This window comes from Lotus japonicus, chromosome 6 (genome assembly GCF_012489685.1).
Source record: "Lotus japonicus ecotype B-129 chromosome 6, LjGifu_v1.2".
Taxonomy (NCBI): domain Eukaryota; kingdom Viridiplantae; phylum Streptophyta; class Magnoliopsida; order Fabales; family Fabaceae; genus Lotus; species Lotus japonicus.
The window spans coordinates 5,214,728-5,236,201 of NC_080046.1; the positions used below are offsets into that span (position 1 = coordinate 5,214,728).

The following is a 21,474-nucleotide window of genomic DNA, read 5'->3' on the forward strand; positions in this document are numbered from 1 at the left end:
CCCACCCGTTGGATACGATGTTTTTTTCTAATGAATGGTTAGGATTTGTCACCAGCTTAACTCCACTTCTATGTATCATTTCCCCTAAAAAATGTGATTACATGGCATCACTAACAGCATCTCTAATCTCTAATGGTAGTTCTTATTTCTTAGTTCTTAGCACTATTCATGTGGGCTCGTATTGCCACATGTGCTTAAGTAATTCTCAAGCAATTTTGTTCTAACCATGAGTTCTTAGTTCTTAATTTTTACTACTATTCATTTGGTCACATCAACCACATTATTTATACTTTTTATTTTCATAAAGTAAAAAACAAAACTCATAAAGTAATAAAGTAATTTGGATGAGAGAGAAATAATTAATATTTTAAGCTAAGAACTCAAAAAGTAAAACTCCTTATATAAGAACTGAGTTCTTATTTTTAAGAACTAAAAGCTTCACGTCACCACCTCCAATGATAAAGTTATTAGTTCTTAGTTCTTAACTCAAAAATAAGAACTAAGAACCTTGCATTGGAGATGCTCTAATACTTCATCCGTTCCTATTTAACTGTCAACTTAGCATTTTAAGAGAGTATTAAATGATGTTTTTACAACAAATACCCTTGTCAGTACAATAAATGAGGAGATATAACACATACTTTAAAGAGTAAGATAGAAAAATAATCATCACTTTCTAAAAATCAACAAAATTAATCACACATTTAATATGTGTGTCTCCACTAAAGTGGACAGTTAAATAGGAATTGAGGAAGTATATTATAGTGTTTGGTTGGAAAGCAACAAAAAAGAGGGGAGAAGTTATTTTAAACTTGTTATGTTTGATTTAATTTTTGAGGAAAGGGAGGTGAATTAAGGGGACCCAAGACCCCTTATAGCGGCAAATAGTGGTGAATAGTATAGTAATGTTGAACCCCAAGGCGCTATGCTATAGCACTATTGTGCCGCTATGTCCTGGTCTTACCTCAAATGTGGTGAGATATCCGTTAAATACGTAAAAAAAACATTTACAATTTATGCTGTAATAAAAAACTTTAAATTTAAATATTCACTAGTTTGGAAAAAATATTAGTAATAGTAATAAAATGAAGCACTTTATACTCCATTGTTTACACCCAAAACGTTTACAAGATAAAAGTCCATTTGTTTTACAGTTATATGAAATTAAGTTTATTAAAATTAATTTCATATAATTAAATGACGAAATTAAATTTGAAAAAATATACAATTGAGGGGGGGGGGGGATAGAATAATATACCTACATTGTTAGTAAAAAGTTTTACACATTTAACCACTCAGATTTAAAAAATATGCCACATAAACTAATTAAAGTAAATAAAAATTGTTTATACCATATTTTTTATAAATCTGATTGGTTGACGGTCCATACATATAAATTATTCTGAAAAATAAGATAAATGACAGAAGAAAAAAGGAATAACAAAAGTTGCCATGACAAAAAATCCCCAGCTTCACTAAATTAAACTTTAGTATACATATTTGAGCACACATGTAAATACATACATATACCCCATAAAGGAATTTCCCTATGGGTGTTAGATTATTGATTAGGCTTTACACCTGTTAGCATGGTAATCACACCCTTCATATAGTTCTAAACCAGTTTGGCCCAGCTGAGACTCTTCAAAGCAAGCACAACGCCTGCTCATCTTCCCGGTCATCGCAATTTCAAGTGGCCTCTGAACCAACCTAGGGTAGCCAACTTCACACCATACCTGAACAGAAGTGGTAAACCAGTGTCAACATGTTAAACATCTGCATTAATCTATGTGTGGAAAATATGCTGAAAATTTCAGTTGGAACAAACAATATGCCTTCTCCAGCACCTATGTGTGGGAAAGCCTGTTATATATATAAGCTCAATAAGCTCAATCCCAGTCACCAGCTACTCTTTTTTCCATCATACAAAGTTCAGAACTGCTATTTGCATCACACAGTTACAATAGCAATAAAGTTCATCTTGCAATTGCAGTTTCCATAAGGAAATGGGTCCACATATTATCTTTTGCAAGTCACATTCAGCAAATAAGAACACATTTTTCTGAAGTTCATCAAACCAAAGTGTGGCTAAGTGCTTTGGAGTGCGTGTTTTGGTTCCATGTTGGATAGCCTTAGAATCAATTCCCATTGACCAGAATCACTTTTAGGTGGAGGTGGTTATGTAGATTTATGACAATCAACTTAGTATGGGATTTCATAACTACATTTTAAAACATCCCTATAGAAATCATCTTTCCTATAGATGTATCCTAGAATAAATCACTTCACTTTCAGTTCACTTTAACTCGCTTTTAGCCTAATCAATTTTACCAAAATCGCTTTCAATTTTTTTTACCAAAATCAATTCTCACACCGCTGATCCTAACATGCACGTCTTACTCATGACAAGTTAGCGGTCAAATATTTCGTTTTTTTATTTAATAGGACAGCTCATTCTAATAAATTCAAAGCTAATCAAAATTATCAATTCCATGAAAGTTTTCTTAATATGTTTATCCTATTCATTTAGGGTGTATTTGTGAGCTTTTAGGGGAGGGGAGGGGAGGGGAAGACTTTGAGGGGAATGGGAGGGGAGCGCAAGACTAAGCTCTTCCCTTGTTTGGGAGTCCAAAACCCCCCAATTTGGGGGAAATAAAAAATATAACTAAGAGAGGGTTTTTAGAAATACCCCAAAGCCTCCCCCCCCTTTAAAATCTCCCAAACAAGGGGAGGGCTTCTCATAAGCCTCTCTCTGCCCTCCTTTCCAAAACTCAAAACTCAACTCAAAAACACACCCTTAGCCCACTATATTATTTCATTTGTTTTCCATATTATTTGATTTCATAAACAAGGTAGTTTGGACGTAAAATATAAGGAACTTAAAAAGTAATAGGATAACCATGTATCCAAAAGTAAAAAAAAGAAACAGGATAACCATGACTCACCACCAATCTCATGTATAACATACCCAATTGTGATTGGGAGAAACAGCATAAGTTGTAAAAAAGCTGATCTAGAACAATGATATCAATGTATACCTCTCCACCTTCATCTTGACTCCATCTTGAATTGCATGCAGGTTGCTTAGCCTCTTCAGTCTTCTGCTTTTCTAGAAGCTGTGCACCTCTGGCGGCCTTTGCTTCAACCCCTTTCAAGTATTTAGTAGGATTTCCCTGGCTATCGTAGTATCGACCAACTAGTTTGCCAACGTACCTAAACAAATAAAATAAAATAATTACTAGACTTGTAAAAAAAAAAAGACTAGAAAAATAAATTAGGCTCAACTGCAATTTTGGTCTCTTAGCTTGAACTATATGTTATTTTGGTCCCCCAGTTTTTTTCCTACCTAATTTCGGCCTTCTAAAAGTAAGCAAATTAGACTTAAACCTCGCATCATGTGTGGATGAATCAGTTAAAACTAGGAGTAGAACTAACATGTTGGCGACATTAAACTAATTCTAATAATGGCGAAAGCCCTTTTGAAATATTCTTCAATTCTGCGCGAAGAACACCAGATTGTACTTTGGCGAGTTCATCGAAGAAGCTGTGAAGTTTTTTCCACATTTGTCAGGAATGAACACACCACATGAGGCAGTATCGAAGAAGAGAAGAAAGTAACCAGGTAAAGAGTAGTGAATCTTGCTGTTCCCATTCACTGTATAGAGGATTGACATTATCTGCAACTCTATCTTCCTCTGTCAGATATTTGAGGGGAATCACATGATTTACCAAAAATCTATGGAGTATGTGACCTCGAAGAACTTCTTCAATTTGTTGTTTCCAGGAGTTGAAATTCTTCTCATCAAGTAGAATTGTGATTTGATGAGAGAAGGTGAAGGAAGCAAAATTGGAAGCAAAAGTGCTTCCAGGCGCAGAAACAGGTGTGGAAGCCATGGAGGATCAAGAAGAAGCTCTTGATACCATATTGAGAAACTAGAGAGAGAGAGAGAGAGAGAGAGAGAGAGAAAAGTAAGTGAATCTGAATATTTCTGTATTGAATGAATCAGCACCATGTGTTATAATGCTCTTATCTAGAGCTTGAGAAAGATAGCATCCAAGAGAACCCTTACAAATTCAGCACATAGAGTTAGTTACAGCTGTCACAACAGTGCAAAAATAAACTGTGAACTTACTAACAGAATTTAACAGTTCTAACAGTCTCCGGCAATGCTAACGGTCACTTATTCCTAAGTCCTAACAGAGAGTAACATTTATAACCCTGATGAGATAGAGTGTAACCTAAGAAGACACACTTATGAGACTGAGCATAAAGTATATTGAGACCCAGACTGAGATTATGGAAAGAAAAAACAAGTAGACCCAAATACACGAGGAGTCAAAGAATGCAAGGCCTGTTGAAGAAAAAACACATAATGGGGTACTCGGTTATTAACGACTGAGGAGGTCATCCAATTAATTAGGTAACAAGCAGTAAGGACAATATCCCCCATAAATGACGAGGAACATTACCATGGATTAAAAGTGTCCAAGTTGTTTCAATTAGGTGACGATTTATCCTTTCAGCAACCCCATTTTGTTGAGACGTGTGAGCACATGATGTTTGGAGAAGAATGACATGCAAATAAAGGATTGAATGGACATATACAAGTATTCACAGGCGTTATCACTACGTAAAGTGAGAATACGAACACCAAATTGTGTTTCACTTCATGGTAAAACTACTGTGGGAACAACTCTGACCTATTTTTCATTAAAAATAATCAGGTGCAAGGAATCACCAATGAAGGTGAAAAGGTATCTAAACCCTGGGGTTGACCCAGTACATGATATCTAACAAAAGCATCAATACCATAGTGGTAACCCAAAAGATACTCATTGAAATTCCTTCTAAAATATCCTCCTAAGCTTTTGAAACTATGGGGTATTTTACGATGAGTCATTTCAAAACATAGAAGTCCCATATTGCTTGTGTCAAGAATTGCTTGAGAGTTTATACACCGAACTTAACTCAGATGAGGTAAAAATGGCCAAGGAGAGGATTGGGCTCCCACGCATGAGCTCGGGCCACAGTTGACTAAATCCAGTGCAAATTGTCTGATTTACCCCCCTAGTATGCGCTAAACAATTGGGCCTCATGGTCTTTTTACCTGAGTCATCAACTTTCGAGTTTTACAATCACATTTTCCACATGTTAAATGTTTACCTTGTGACAAACATTAAAGCACCGATAGCACCGTCCATCTCTTATTGGTCCACCATCCACATTAAATCACCACTGTCCAAACTTCGTAGTTAACAATTTATCCCCTATATATAGAGACACGCTTCAGTCGTCAGATCACCTCCACTCCTCTCTTCTTCTACATCTTCTGGGTTATAAACTTATGGTTCCTGATCCAAGAGCAGAAGAGACTTTTAAATCTTGGGGAGTCTTCAGAATTGTGCTGAATGAACTCTTAACGACAGTGAATCTAATTCACCTCCTTCCTAGTTCCTACTGTTGTCTAAATTCTTCTTTTAATCTTCTTTGTTGTTGTTTCCATCAACCTTCTTAAAACAGCACAAACCGCTATTTATTTTTGGATTATTTAATTCTACCAAAACCAGCCTATTCAACAAAAACTTGTCCAAGGACCTAGGGCTAACCCAACGCTATCCAAAGATGCTAAACAACAAATTCCATAATGAAACTGATAGGTATACGGGGTTAGTTAAGAAGAGTTATTAGTTTTTAGTGAGTTATAGGGTTAGTTTGCCTATAAATAAGACGTTAGTGAGCAATAGGGATCATCTTGGTATTCATTTGGGATTTGGGGTTTAGAGAGAGCATTGGGTCTCTTTCTAGGATTAGGGAGGGTGTTTGGCATCTCTCTCATATATTTCCTCTGATTCCCAAATTGGGAATTAGGGTTATTTTAAAAGAATAGAATCAGTTCTTGGTTGAGTTCTAACAGAAACAACAATAAAACAATGCAAAAAACAGAAGCTGAACAGGCGCTTGCAAAAAGTTTTTGTAATCTATCCCTAAGAAAGCCGTCAAAACTAATGTCCAAATGCAGTATAAAAAGAATCCAAAAGTGTAATAACTAATAAGCCTTGTAGGGTCTAAGGTCTAGAATCTAACAAAGTCAATCAATTAGCTGAAAAGCATGAACTTGCAAAATATAATGGTGCAATGGATGCATTCTGAATCATTGATTACTTTAGTCAGCTACTTTGAGGATAAAAAATAGCTTGCCGGAAATATGACTCACTTATAAGTTCTGGAATAGAAATCCCTCCAATCAATGACACTCTTCACCTGCACGCACAGAGTAATTTGCGGGGTAAGGTTTAAGATAGAAAGAAAAATGCTATATCTGTATTCAGATAAACTCAGGTATGACTACTTCAAAGAAAAAATAAATAAATGTGAAATTTATAAATGTAATGAGAGAAGTAGAGAAAAATCAAGAAATGCACACTTCCACAGAAATATTCGAAGGTAGCACAGCCAACAGAATAGTACATATTCAGATGACTAGACTTCTAATGAAATCAAAATGTTCATCAGCGATCTTGATGAAGTAATACATGATGTGAGTGAGCCAATATTTAAAACTTGGGAGGACCACAAAGGTTAAGGATTGGAGGGCCAAAGTTATTAAGAAGCCAATCCATGAACTAATCGGTAGAGACCAAAATTAATAAAATAAGGAAAATCCAAAAAAACTAAAAATAACGCATGCCTAAATCAAGCTACCATACTACATAGGTAAATTTAAAATTCACGAATACAGCAAGGTGGCATTGCTCAGGCAAGTTCAGATTCTACACCTTTCAAGTAATTATATTAGCACCTGAATCAAGTTCTCTCTGGCACATTTCTACATGGAAAACGTGTATATTTATTTTGGCCAAAAGATATAAATTAGATTTTTAAATAAAAGGAACTTCAAGCAGAAACTAATTCTATACACAAATAATAAAAAATATAATTTATGAGAAATCGATATTGCTAAAGTTGTCCAAGGAACTAGAGAAATATTTAAAATCAAATGCAACAGCAGAAAATTAATTTTAGGAATACTTAGGAAATTGAAGTTAAAACCTCAGCGCTAGATAGACCGCGTAATGAGTCGGTGAGACCATCTCCTACAAGTTCAGCAAAAAGGAACCAAAAGGATTAAGAAAATGTTTGAATTATTGAAGAAAAATATGTTTCTATAAGTAGCAATAGCAGGAAATTATTTGGTACTACCATAACACAACAATCATTATGGCATTTTCATCTGGCTAACACAAGCTCTACACAGAGCCTTAAATTTCTTTTAAAAGAACTTACAAGCATTGTTAACCTAATTAATTTTTTGTCAACCTTCTCTCATATATTTCCTTACTTCAATTAATACTTAAAAGCTTTCCATATACACATTTATCAGAAGATCTTCTTTGTCATCAATAAAACATCAGAAACAAAGTAATTGACCTTTTTTTATGGTGGATAAAGGTAGATGCCTTCAAGGTTATTGAGATATAAATCCGATATATGATACAAACACAACTGAAAGAAGATCATTTTGCAAGTTTTCCAGAAAGAAGTGGAGAAAGTCCATGGTCAGATAAAAAAAAATTGATAAATCTGATTAGAATTCAAGAAAGACCATGATCAAGTTTCTCTCAGCCTTGACAATGGATTATTCAATCATTAAGAAACACCAATCTAACAAACCAAATAACTCAATTACCTGTGAAATTTCCTGACACAAACGCGCGAGAAGCATCCCTGAATTTTAATTAACAGAAAAATAGTCAATGAGCTGAAATGGAAATATTTCATATGATTCTCAAATCAGAAAATAAAAATTGTTTGGCTGAGGAAAGGGTTCAAGATCATGCCTTCCAGCAAAATGATTGTAGCCCCCTCCTGAACCATAATGAGATTTTCCCTTTGTTACATCATACACAGATCTATCAAAAACAATAAAAAAGATATATCACATTAGAGTTAACAACATAAATATTCAAGTGCAACTATACTATTGAAGAGCATCAGTGTCCAAAACTGAGACAGAGACAACATAGAATGTGGGAGAATAAGAGAGGAATACCCAAGAATTCCTAGAAGAATTGGCAACCCTTCATCAGTTCCATTGAACAATGCAAGCTCTTCAGCATTGAACAACCTCTGTAAACAAAATCAGGAGTCAAAGTCATTGACTTAGTCCAATAGGGTAGTAGTAAAAAGGAAAAAAGATTGGATTTTTTATCACCCAATAGCACAACTGGTATGAAATTCAAAACCCAGAAAAGAATTTCACTTTTCTTTGAAAAAAACAGAAAGAAATTTTATGGGTTAGAAGCAGTGACCTGTGCCGGTTGTGCGGAGTCGAATTTGATGGAAAATCTGAGATAGAGAGCGAGAAGAAGGACCACAAATGTGATCACTGAAAGAGGAGAGGTTGCTAGTGTTTTCAAACTCATCGATTTGGTTTGTTTCTCACTTCACATACAACATAACATTAACAATCACACTCTCGAACTAGTTAATGTTAAGCTTGTCGAATCCTTTTGCTTTTATACTTTTTTTTTTTGGGTGGGGTTAATTACTTTTTTGTCCCTATACTTTTAGAATTTTGGTATGTTTATAGTTTTAATTGCTCAAATTAAGTCTCATACTTGCAAAATTTGTAAAAATTTAGTGTTGGCATGTGGGATTATGCAAATTCAAAATATTGTGGCAAAATATGGGCACCAAGAAGTATTTTTTTTTGTGATACATCGGAAAATAACCAAGAAGTATTCTTTGCCCGTGATGATTTAATTATTTGAATTTATGTAATGTTTAAAGCAAGAAAAGGAAGATATTTAGGCGAAGATAAAAAGGACACCTTGCCATAGTTGAAGATGAAGTCATTTTTCCGAAAGAGTCGGAAAAATTGTTATGCAAAGGGTGAGCGATGGGGGGACACCCCGGGTACCGGTCGTGACCACTAATCGAAGGGTTATCATCATGATGAACTTAAGTACACAGCATGCGTTTGAAGTGACTCCAAGTCATTAAGACACATTTACCCTCATACTTTAGGCACGATGCCTTGGGGTCTTGTGGGCTGGGTGAGTACTAGTCATATAGGACCCGTCCAGATAGATTGACCAAAGGACCATCTCAACTGGTGAATGAAATATCTAAGGTTATTAAGACACATTCGCCTTCATACTTCAGGCACGACGTCTTGTGGACTTGTGGGTTGGGCAGACCCTAGTCATATAGGACCCCTCTAGACCAAGAACTTAAGGCAACCACAAGAAGACGAAATCAAGAGAGGTGTGGGTGACATATGGCGGTCGGAGGCTGAACGAGCAGCCAGCATAGGGCTGCCTCGCCCTTGCATAGGATAAGGCACGCCCAATAGGCATCAAACTTAGGATAATTCTTATGTAAAGGTTATTGGGCCGAGGATTTTGGAGGCCCAATAGTCCAAATAGTTTCAAATCGCTACCGCTATAAAAGAGAGGTCATTTATTGTGCTAAAAATCTTTTACCTCATTTATGATAACAACTTTATTCTCTGACATGTTACTTTCATGCTCACTAAGGTTTCCTAAAAGGGTCTCTGGTGTTAGTCTTATTTAGGTCTAGAACAATAATTTACCTCTCCATTTCAATAACAAGATGAAAATCGAAAATTTCTTTAGCTTATCAATCAAGTTGTTGATACCATTTGCAAAATAATATAATATATAATAACATTGACTTGATGAGTTATTTCACACGTACATTTAACCTCCTAAGCCATATCGAATGGATAATCATATGGAATACATCATATCTCTTGGGAGGATTGTTCACTATAAAATGTCTTTGAACTTGATTCACTCCCTCTAGTAGTTTCATATACTTATCATCCGATATACCCAGCAAAATTTCCTTAAGCTTGGGTATCTCACTTACTTCAATCTGAATTGAGAAAGAATCCCAGTTAAGAACATCACTAAAGGGAAGTACATATTGTTGTGATATTATTACAGGTACACATTGTGCATAAATAGCCTCCGGAATTCTTGGACTTGCAACTTCATACCCACTTGGACAAATGCAATATTTGCTCTTCTTCATTGTCTCATGGTATGAAACTCCTTCCGGGAGTTTCTCATAAACTAGCACATCTTGGTCTTTGTTCCCCCAATGTTGGAAAATTACTGGTCTAATCCTTCCATGCATTCCTCCTGCAAAGAAAGCCAAAACTGTTCGGTTCGAGGGCGGATAGCCGCCAATAAGACTTGTTGTCTCCCCTGATATTAGGTTTATTTCAGGAAATGATGCATCCTTCTTGGGATTGAAATGCTCAGAAATGTTTGCATTGCATAGCACCCTTATTGCGATGAAATATAATTCCTTAACATACCATGTTGCTCTTGGTCCCTAAACACAATCAATTTCTTGTAAGAAACAAAAATATAATTCTGATCACATTTTAATGAACAAGATGAGTTGTTGCAATTCAGGGTTATCCAATCACACTTTAATTTAATATTTACAGAATGATTCCCATGTCCATTCCCAACGTTTATGGGGGTCATCAAATTATTAGACAGACAAATCAAAATAGCAACATGACCCTTAATCTTTTTTTTAGAGTGAATGCTCAATTTCGTACCTCAAAATTGAAGTGTACCTTAGACAAGTTACTCCCTAGAAAAATGACATACCTCATGTGGTCACTGACTATGTCAAATGTTGGTCAGGTTAGTCACTACAGTAAAAAAAAACGTTTGTATCTTTGTAGGGACAAAACCTCCTTGACGTTAGACATAGTCAGAGATTGCAGAGGTATTTTCTTCTTCTGTGGACTAACTTTCTCGACGGTTACACACTAGGATGAAATTAAGCATTCACCCACTTTTTTTAGGTCACATTCCTTGATTAAGGATTAATTTGGCAGAAGGAGAAAAAAAAAGAAAAAAAGGTAGAAGTCTAGTGTGCCCTGTAAAAATATAGAGTACCTTGTTGCGATTTTGTTAAGTTTATGAACTAATTTAGTGATTGTGAAAAACTCCAGGGACATATTTGGGATTCACTATCTCTTTAAATCATGAATTCGTGCACTTTATTTGAGATTGAAAATAGAAAACTTCACTGAAAATATTTACCCAATCATGACAAGAAAGCATGAAATGATCAGCTCCATAACTTCTATTCCAATATGGATACTTGTGAGATATGATGTGGACATAATCACCAATAGTACGCCCTAATACAGCTTTGTCACGAATAACTGGGTGAAACAGATGATCAAGGATCATCACAACACTAAATGGAAGAAAGTATACATAAGCTTCATCTGGATTCTGAGTACGAAGCAGGGTATTCTGTTCCAATAAGTTGATAAAAATTCCTTCCATGGAATATATGCTCTTACAGGGACCATAATGAAATAGAGGGGGCTCTCCCTCTTCATACACAAAGATTTTAAAGAGCTTCTCCATTAAGTGATAACTCCTATTTGACAAAAACAAATGAAAGAATATGAAAAAGAAGGAATGACTCATGAGAAGTTACAACATGTAAACTACTATACTGTTAGACTTTCAACTTATACTGTCTATTTAATTTGTTCATTAGAGTAAAACTTTTATTAGGTGTATTCTAATTTTATAGTTGCCACTGCAAGGTATCATAAAAAATGATCTTTTAATTATCAATTTAGAAACAAAAAATAAAGGTAATCGAGGATGATTAAATTTTATTTATATGTTAGTCCACTTTTTCAAAAAAGAAAAACTTTAGATTTTATTTTATTGTCATTTAACCACTCAAACCTCATATGACATTAAGCTCTTTGATATATAAAGCAAACTTTAGAGTTAGTTTTTTCTTTTAGAATTTTAAATTTTAGCAATTTTGAACTTATTTCAATAAACTTCTTAAATTGAGTTATGCATATTTTTCTTATGCATAAGTGCTTATGCAGTAAGCACTTATTGCTATAAGTGCTTAGTTTAACCGTTTACTCCAAGACAAATCAATGTCTTAATGAGACTTTTATCTCTTAAGTTATGCTTAAATTGCACTAGTAACTAGTATGTTAACCTATATAAAATCTACATCTTCTTATGAACATTTTTCTTTATTTTTGATTTTCATCATTATTAATATAATATTAGTTCCCCACTAAAGATAAAATAGATATTTTAGATGAAATTAAAAATTCAATTGAAACAATAGATATAAGAAGTTGTATTACAGATTTTTTCACAAATGATTTCCAAATCCCAATAATGTAAAATAAATTTTCTCACATTTTTAAAATTTGGATTGACTCTGCGTAAAAAAACTTTACACCATCATTGCTTGAAAATTATTCTTTACTATAAATCCACGTACTTTGAAAAATATTTTTCTCATCCATATATGAGTAGAATTATTAATTTTATTTATGATCTTGATTTACATATATCGTTCGTACCTGTGGAAAGCAAAGGCGTTTCTGTAGATGTGTCCTTGTGGAATATACTCAGTATTATCTTCAGGAGGTACTGTGACATTGCTTCTCATGGCTTCTCTTATCAATGCTCTTGCTTTTGCAAGATTTGCTTCAACCTTATTCAATTTGCTACCTTCCTGCATTGATCTTTTCGTAGCCAATTCATCTTTAACAAAATTCAATTCTCCATTATTGGCCATTGGCTTGTGTTTACCTTCATCCTACATGTACAAACACCAACATATATAAATATTGAAACCATAACATTTTGCTGTTGCTCAAAACCAAAATGACATGCATATGATCTTTTTTTCAAAGAAGATAACATTGGACAATAGATTCATACCTTGAATGGTGAAAGTGTTGATTCTGAATGTCCATTTTGAATCCAGTTTACACCCTCTGTTTTACTAATACAAGAAAACACCACAAAGACAGTGACTGTGATCACAGCGAAATTCAAGTGCATTTTAATTTGTTGAAGTGTCAAATCCTCTTGAAGCTCAAAACAAACATTGATTCATTTCCCATGTATCTCATCTCATTCTTGGGAGAAGTTTTTAATTGTGGAAGGCATGTTGTGTGGATTCTCCAATTTTTGACCTTGCGGTTGCAGTAAATTGTGGAATGAAAAATTCAAAGATACCCAAAACAAATGAAAATTAACATATGATCTTGACTTGACCCTGTAAAATTTGGGCCCATCTGACAGTGCACTTCAATTCAATTTCAGAATTCAGATTGTGTAAAGTTAGGTGAATAAATGCCACCTTATCAACGGTTAGAGTTAGAGTTGACACGTATCATGTTAGACATAGGAAAAATATTTATTTCATAATTTAATGTATTAATATTACATTTAGTAATTATTAATGATATTAGAATAATTAAAAGAAGTCAATTGTGACTTTTTTTCAAAAATAACTATTGTACTAATTTAACATTTAATGGTTTTTAATGACATTAAAATAATTAATAAAAGTGAATTGTGACTTTTCTACCATTAGAATGTATGCTGACAAAGTCATTTTTCTTAATGATTATTATTATTTTTTATATAACAAAATAAATGAATAAATGAATGTAATATCTTACGTTCAAAATGATATCAAATATGCTATCATAAAAATTGATATTAAATAGTTTTAAATGATTGATTTGGAAATTAACTCATAAAACTTGCATTTTATGTTTTCGTGGAAGATTAAAATGGTTTTGGTATATTAACTCAAAGCATAACATATTAAAAAAAAAAGAGAATTAGAATGTAACTAGGATTAGATTAAAAAAACTTAAATAGGTGATATACGTATCTAAAAAATAAAAATGAGAGAGGAAATATGAAAATGTATGATGCATGCCAACAAAGTACTCTTATGACATTAATTGATGTTTCTCCATATAATACTCCAAATGTCAATAATAAATGAGGAGAGATAACATTTCACTTCAAAGGTTTACATGGGTTGGCACAACTAGCTTTAGGTTTCGGGTTTAACTCTCACATTCCCATAGGTTGAGGGTTTGAATTCCTCCGCGATCACTAAAATCTTAGTTGGTTGGCAACCCTCTGTAAGATCAAGTTTTGATCGAGTAGTACAACTCTATGTTTTGATGATTACAAGTTAACATTTTAGTATGAAAAATTATGGTACTCTAACGTGTTTTTCTGAGTGTGCTCTTACAGGCTCTGACCTTCATCTAATCTCACACCAATCAGAAGCACTGTGCTTAAAGAATGACCCTAGCAACGCTTTCGCAATCTCTATGTTCAATCTGAGCAGTAGAAAAGCTTCAGAAGATCTGAAGTTAATCAAGCTCTGACGTGGACTCAGCTCACTTGAAGTTCTGAAGATCCAGACGTTCTGACAACCCAGACACTCTGAAGGTTCAGATGTTCTGATGGTGTAGAAGACTCTGAAGATCCAGAAGACTCTGAAGTCCAGAAGCAAAATGGCTCTGAAGACCAAGTACTTCTCCTCTGAGTTCAGAATCAGAAGATACAACGGTCAGATGATCTATGCTTCCCTCTGACTCTGATCAACAAGCTTCACAAGTTCCAACACGAAGCATTCGTCTGATCAGAAGTCTACTAGGTTAAAGGTCAAGTCACTATCCAAAGTACAAAAGCAAATGTACTATCCTGACGACCTAACCTAACATTCTCAGCCACAACAGAAGCTGGAAATTCCAGATCTGCCCTCCAACGGTAGCATTTCCATGCAATGTTCAAACCCTAATCCTTGGAGTATATATAGAGGTTGAAGATTGAAAGATGCGGTTGGAAGAATCTCATACACGCAAGCTATACTCAAATCTTCTAAGCATTCTTTCTTCATTGAATTCATTGTGTTTACTACAAGCTTTTAAGAAGCAATTTCCTTGTAAACAATATTTCCTAAACAATTGTTTAGTTTACCTTTAGGAGATCAAGGTTGATCGGATCCTAGAGAAGACTAAGAGAGTGAATCTTAGTGTGAGCTAAGTCAGTGTATTGTTAGTCACTTGTAGGTCTCAAGTGCAGTTGTAACAATTATCTGATTAGTGGATTGCCTTCATTCTAAGAAGGAAGAAATCACCTTCACGGGTGGACTGGACTAGCTTGAGTGATTCATCAAGTGAACCAGGATAAAATCCTTGTGTGCTTTTCTCATCTCTTATCTTAAGCACTTTACTTGTGTCTCGAAAGGTTTGATAAAATCTTAAGGTGGAAGTTTTATTCTGAAAACGTTATTCAAACCCCCTTTCTACCGTTTTTCATAACTTCAATTGGTATCAGAGCGCAAGTTCTGATTACCACACCTAACAGTGTTCAGTGATCCGGGCCGGTGTGAAAAACAGATGGCTACCACCAGTGAGATGCAAAAAGATGGTTACAATGCAAAGCCTCCCATGTTCGATGGTCAAAGGTTCGAATATTAGAAAGGCAGAATTGAAAGTTTCTTTCTGGGCTTCGATGCAGATCTCTGGGATATCATTGTGGATGGCTATGAGCGTCCAATTGATGCAGATGGCAAGAAGATCTCAAGATCAGAGATGACTGCTGAGCAAAAGAAGCTTTACTCACAGCACCACAAAGGTAGAGCTATTTCCTATGAAGAGTACCAGAAGATTACAGATCGTGAGTTTGCCAAGGGCATCTTTGAATCCTTGAAGATGTCTCATGAAGGAAACAAGAAAGTGAAAGAATCAAAGGCGCTGTCCTTGATCCAGAAGTATGAATCCTTCATCATGGAACTTAACGAGTCCATTGAGGATATGTTTTCCAGATTTCAGTTGCTTGTAGCTGGAATAAGACCTCTCAACAAAAGCTACACTACAAAAGATCATGTCATACGGGTCATCAGAAGTCTTCCTGAAAGCTGGATGCCTTTAGTGACTTCAATAGAGCTTACAAGAGATGTTGTGCATATAAGTTTAGAAGAACTCATCAGCATACTGAAATGTCATGAGCTGAAGCGCTCAGAGATGCAAGATCTGAGGAAGAAATCTGTAGCCTTGAAATCTAAGTCTGAGAAGGCTAAATCTGAGAAGTCAAAAGCTCTCCAAGCTGAAGCAGAAGAATCTGAAGAAGCATCAGAAGATTCTGATGAAGATGAGCTGACTCTGATCTAAAAAAGGCTCAACCGCATCTAGAAGCACAAGCAGAGCAAGTACAGAGGCTCTGGAAAGGCTAAAGGAAAATCTGAATCCTCATCAGGCCAGAAGAAGTCCTCAATCAAGGAAGTCACATGTTTCGAGTGCAAAAAATCAGGGCACTACAAGAGTACTGTCCAAAGCTGAAAAAGGACAAGAAGCCAAAGAAGCACTTCAAAACAAAGAAAAGTCTGATGGTGACTTTTGACGAATCAGAGTCAGAGGGTGTTGACTCTGATGGTGAAGTTCAAGGACTCATGGCTATTGTCAAAGACAAAGAAGCAGAGTCAAAAGATGCAACTGACTCTGACTCAGCATCAGAAGAAGATCCTAACTCAGACGATGAAAATGAGGTATTCGCTTCTTTCTCAACCTCTGAACTAAAACATGTTTTGTCTGATATTATGGATAAGTATAACTCTTTATTGACTAAGCATAAAAAGTTGAAAAAGGATTTCTCTGCTGCTTCTAAGACTCCTTCTGAACATGAGAAAATTATTTCTGAGTTGAAAAACGATAATCATGCTTTAGTGAATTCTAACTCTGTGCTTAAGAACCAGATTGCTAAGTTAGAAGAAATAGTTGCTTGTGATGCCTCTGATAGTAAGAATGAATCTAAATATGAAAAATCCTTTCAAAGATTCCTAGCTAAAAGCTTAGACATAAGCTTAATGGCTTCAATGATCTATGGCGTAATCAGAAATGGAATGCATGACATTGGCTATTCTAGACCCAATAGAAATGAGCCTCCTATGCATAAGGCTAAATCCTTATATGAATGTTTTGTACCCTCCGATACTATATTGCCTGAACCATTACCTGTTAAAGTTTCTAACCCCCCTCTCAAAAAGGGAACCTTTTCCATGTCTAAATATCATGCTAAAATTCCTTTACACTATCATGTTGAGAAACCCAAGGCGATCAGAACCTCTGAGGTAACTAACAAGAGAGGACCCAGAAAGTGGGTACCTAAGGATAAGATTATCTATGTTGCAGATATCCTTGATAGCTCAACTGAAACACCAATCATGGTATCTGGACAGTGGATGCTCGCGTCACATGACGGGAGAAAGGCGTATGTTCCAAGAGCTAAAACTTAAGCCTGGAGGCGAAGTTGGCTTTGGTGGCAACGAGAAGAGTAAAATTGTTGGTACTGGTACTATTTGTGTTGATAGTAGTCCATGCATTGACAATGTTTTATTGGTAGATGGCTTAACTCATAACTTATTGTCTATAAGTCAATTAGCTGACAAGGGTTATGATGTTATTTTCGATCAAAAGTCCTGTCGGGCTGTAAGTCAGATCGATGGCTTTGTTCTGTTTAACAGCAAGAGGAAGAACAACATTTATAAGATCAGATTATCTGAGTTGGAATCTCAGAATGTGAAGTGTCTTCTTTCTGTTAATGAGGAGCAATGGGTATGGCATAGACGGTTAGGGCATGCCAGCATGAGAATGATTTCTCAGCTGAGTAAGCTCAACCTTGTCAGGGGCTTACCTTCTCTGAAGTTCTCTTCAGATGCTCTTTGTGAAGCATGTCAGAAAGGAAAATTCACAAAAGTCCCTTTCAAGGCAAAGAATATTGTCTCTACCTCAAGGCCGTTGGAACTTCTGCATATCGATCTGTTTGGACCAGTGAAAACTGAGTCTATAGGTGGCAAGAGATATGGGATGGTCATTGTTGACGACTATAGCCGTTGGACATGGGTAAAACGAGAAGGCTTGTAGGATTGTGCGTGTCAGAAGTGACCATGGTGGAGAGTTTGAGAATGACAAGTTTGAGAGTCTGTTTGATTCCTATGGAATTGCACATGATTTCTCTTGTCCCAGAACTCCTCAACAAAATGGGGTTGTTGAGAGGAAGAACAGAACTCTTCAGGAGATGGCTAGAACCATGCTCCAAGAAACTGGCATGGCAAAACACTTTTGGGCAGAGGCAGTAAACACAGCATGTTACATTTAAAACAGAATCTCTGTGAGACCAATTCTGAATAAGACTCCTTATGAATTGTGGAAGAAAATAAAACCCAACATTTCTTATTTTCATCCTTTTGGTTGTGTTTTCTATGTTTTAAACACTAAGGATAGATTGCATAAGTTTGATGCTAAGTCTTCTAAATGTCTATTACTTGGTTACTCTCATCGATCTAAAGGTTTCAGATTTTATAATAATGATGCTAAAACTATTGAAGAATCTATTCATGTTAGATTTGATGATAAGCTTGACTCTGATCAGTCAAAGCTAGTTGAGAAGTTTGCAGATTTAAGCATAAATGTACCTGACAAAGGCAAAGCTCCAGAGGAAGCTGAGCCAGAGGAAGATGAACCAGAAGAAGCTGGTCCCTCTGATTCACAACCTCAGAAGAAGAGCAGAATTGCTGCATCTCATCCTAAGGAATTGATTCTGGGTAACAAAGATGAACCAGTCAGAACCAGATCAGCCTTCAGACCCTCTGAAGAGACCTTGCTCGGTCTGAAAGGGTTAGTGTCCTTAATTGAACCTAAGTCAATTGATGAAGCTCTTCAAAACAAGGACTGGATTCTGGCTATGGAAGAAGAACTGAATCAATTTTCCAAGAATGATGTTTGGAGCCTAGTGAAGAAACCTCAAAGCATTCATATGATTGGAACCAAATGGATTTTCAGAAACAAGCTGAATGAGAAAGGAGATGTAGTCAGAAACAAGGCAAGGCTAGTTGCTCAAGGCTACAGTCAGTAGGAAGGAATAGACTATACTGAAACATTTGCTCCTGTAGCAAGACTAGAAGCAATCAGACTGCTGATCTCTTTCTTAGTGAATCACAACATAATTCTTCATCAGATGGATGTTAAGAGTGCCTTCCTAAATGGTTACATCTCAGAGGAAGTCTATGTTCATCAACCCCCAGGTTTTGAAGATGAGAAGAACCCTGACCATGTGTTCAAATTGAAGAAATCTCTCTATGGTCTGAAGCAAGCTCCCAGAGCATGGTATGAGAGACTCAACTCATTCCTTCTGGAAAATGAGTTTGTAAGGGGTAAAGTAGATACAACTCTCTTTTGCAAAACTTACAAAGATGATATCTTAATTGTGCAAATTTATGTTGATGATATTATATTTGGATCTGCTAATCAATCTCTATGCAAAGAATTTTCTAAGATGATGCAGACTGAATTTGAAATGAGTATGATGGGAGAACTCAAGTACTTTCTGGGTATACAAGTTGATCAAACACCAGAAGGAACGTACATCCATCAGAGCAAGTATACTAAAGAACTTATGAAGAAGTTCAACATGACAGAATCTATAATTGCTAAGACTCCAATGCATCCTACATGCATCCTGGAAAAAGAAGATGCAAGTGGTAAAGTTTGTCAGAAGCTTTATCGTGGTATGATAGGTTCACTTCTATACTTAACTGCATCTAGGCCAGATATTCTGTTTAGTGTTCATCTATGTGCTCGTTTCCAATCAGATCCGAGGGAAACCCACTTAACTGCTGTTAAGAGGATCCTGGGATATCTGAAAGGTACCACTAACCTTGGCTTGATGTATAAGAAAACATCAGAGTATAAGCTTTCAGGTTACTGTGATGCTGATTATGCTGGAGATAAAACAGAGAGAAAAAGTACTTCTGGAAATTGTCAATTTTTGGGAAGCAACTTAGTCTCATGGGCAAGCAAGAGGCAATCAACCATTGCACTATCCACTGCAGAGGCAGAATATATCTCAGCAGCTATTTGCAGCACTCAGATGCTCTGGATGAAACATCAGCTGGAGGATTGTCAAATCCTTGAGAGCAACATCCCAATCTATTGTGATAACACTGCTGCAATCTCACTGAGTAAGAATCCTATCTTACACTCAAGGGCAAAACACATTGAGGTAAAGTATCATTTTATTAGAGATTATGTTCAGAAGGGCATACTTCTTCTGAAGTTTGTTGATACTGACCATCAATGGGAAGATATCTTTACAAAGCCCTTAGCAGAGTATAGATTCAATTTCATTTTGAAAAATCTGAATATGGACTTTTGTCCAGCATGAAGATGGCTCAGAACCTCTGACTATGATACTTCTTTATCAGAAGATGTCTAGTTCAGAAGGTAACTCCATTAGAGGATAAGTACCCATTGGTGCTCACTCTGAAGCTGAGACAGTAAACGTGTGTCAGTAGCTATGTTACATCGTTCCTTGTGCCCGTGCTGACTATCTGTCGTAATGAGTATTGATGTGCTTCTCTCCATCGTGTGATATGTGTATTAACTGTTGCTACAATGTCTTTAATTTTTAACTGTTGATTTTACTTTGCTCTTTAATCAACAACGGTTATTTTCAAAAACCCACTATACACACACGTTCTCCATCACTTACTGATTTACTCTCTCTCTCTTCGGTTGCAAACCCTTAATCCCCACAATCTCTCTCTCTCTCTCTCCATTAATCCTCTTCCTTTCTACCCAAACCTTCAACCGCTTCAGAGATGGTGAAATCTAACAGAGGTGAAACTATCGACGGTAGAAGATTTCCTGTCATGGTAGTAGGTCAAATTACCGGTCAATCGGGCTCTGCAACTCAGAGAAATCAACCAGAAGCTCAAGCTACAGGGTAGATGATTCCTCTCACACAAAGGGGTTGTGCTGTTACATGTGTCTACTCTCCTGACGAACTCCAGGTTCTTGCTGAATGGAGATTCGACCTTGACAACATTGCTGCAAATGGGTATGATCTTCGTCCTGAAGTTCAAGCCCAAGGCTGGGAAGAATATTTCAACAGGCTTCGTGGTCCAGTCTACATCAAGTTGGTAAAGGAATTCTGGAAACATGCCGACTGTGATGATAACCAAGTGGTTTCCTACATTGCTGGCAGAAGAATCATCATCACAGAGAAATCAATTGTTGATCTTCTAGGTGAAAACACCGGTACAGGCTACAGATTCCAACTGACGGAATCAAAGGTGAAACCCAAGACCAAAGAAGGTGTTAACAAAGCTCTCTACACAAACTGGAAGCCAGGCAAGAGTGATTGCAAAGTGGTAGAACTTCATCCTAAGCTGAGGATCTGGCACAAGATTTTTCTCAACTGTATCAATCAAAGGCCAAAGGGAAGCTCTCCAGACTACATCAATTTTTGTCAGAAAGTGATGCTTTTCTTCATTCAGGACCGTCAGAAGATCTGTCTTCCCTTCTTCCTGTTCTCTTATCTCAAAGAGTGCATCAGGAAATCCAGAACAACTACTTCTCACAAATCTGCCATCAGATACATTCCTTTTGGAAGATTGCTTTCAGACCTTTTCCTGGAAAGCAAATTGATAGATGATCTGACTAAAGCTGGCTGCACAGAGGATCTGGCGACTGTTGTTGGTGATGTCTTCACTGCCACATCCATGAAGAAGATGGGATTAATCAAGACAAAGGTTGCACCTGCTCA

The 21,474-nt window shown here is 36.2% G+C and overlaps 2 protein-coding genes across 2 annotated transcripts; both read right to left on the reverse strand.

The window, feature by feature from the left end:
* Positions 1–1,447: 1,447 nt before the first annotated feature.
* On the reverse strand, positions 1,448–8,478 carry LOC130726485 (membrane-associated progesterone-binding protein 4). Its single transcript, XM_057577761.1, has 8 exons — positions 8,311–8,478; positions 8,052–8,128; positions 7,840–7,911; positions 7,689–7,726; positions 7,052–7,095; positions 6,216–6,262; positions 3,039–3,213; positions 1,448–1,736 (listed from the first exon to the last, which is right to left on the reverse strand). Exons 1-8 carry the CDS (start codon positions 8,422–8,424, stop codon positions 1,569–1,571), a joined length of 735 nt encoding a protein of 244 aa, XP_057433744.1. The 5' UTR covers positions 8,425–8,478; the 3' UTR covers positions 1,448–1,568.
* A 1,190-nt stretch (positions 8,479–9,668) lies between these two features.
* Positions 9,669–13,031, reverse strand: LOC130724663 (probable glycosyltransferase At3g07620). Its single transcript, XM_057575941.1, has 4 exons — positions 12,775–13,031; positions 12,411–12,649; positions 11,095–11,443; positions 9,669–10,366 (listed from the first exon to the last, which is right to left on the reverse strand). The coding sequence occupies exons 1-4, from the start codon at positions 12,895–12,897 to the stop codon at positions 9,707–9,709; spliced, it is 1,371 nt and encodes a 456-aa protein (XP_057431924.1). The 5' UTR covers positions 12,898–13,031; the 3' UTR covers positions 9,669–9,706.
* Between the last annotated feature and the right edge of the window lie 8,443 nt (positions 13,032–21,474).

Coding starts and splice junctions, on each gene's coding strand:
- LOC130726485 (XM_057577761.1), bottom strand. CDS start 8,424: ATGAGTTTGAAAACACTAGCAACCTCTCCTCTTTCAGTGATCACATTT. Junction 7,912..8,051: donor ATTCTTCTAGGAATTCTTGG/GTATTCCTCTCT, acceptor TGTTTTTGATAG/ATCTGTGTATGATGTAACAA. Junction 7,727..7,839: donor TACAATCATTTTGCTGGAAG/GCATGATCTTGA, acceptor ATTAAAATTCAG/GGATGCTTCTCGCGCGTTTG.
- LOC130724663 (XM_057575941.1), bottom strand. CDS start 12,897: ATGCACTTGAATTTCGCTGTGATCACAGTCACTGTCTTTGTGGTGTTT. Junction 11,444..12,410: donor AACGCCTTTGCTTTCCACAG/GTACGAACGATA, acceptor TTTGTCAAATAG/GAGTTATCACTTAATGGAGA. Junction 10,367..11,094: donor TGCTTTCTTGTCATGATTGG/GTAAATATTTTC, acceptor GATTGTGTTTAG/GGACCAAGAGCAACATGGTA.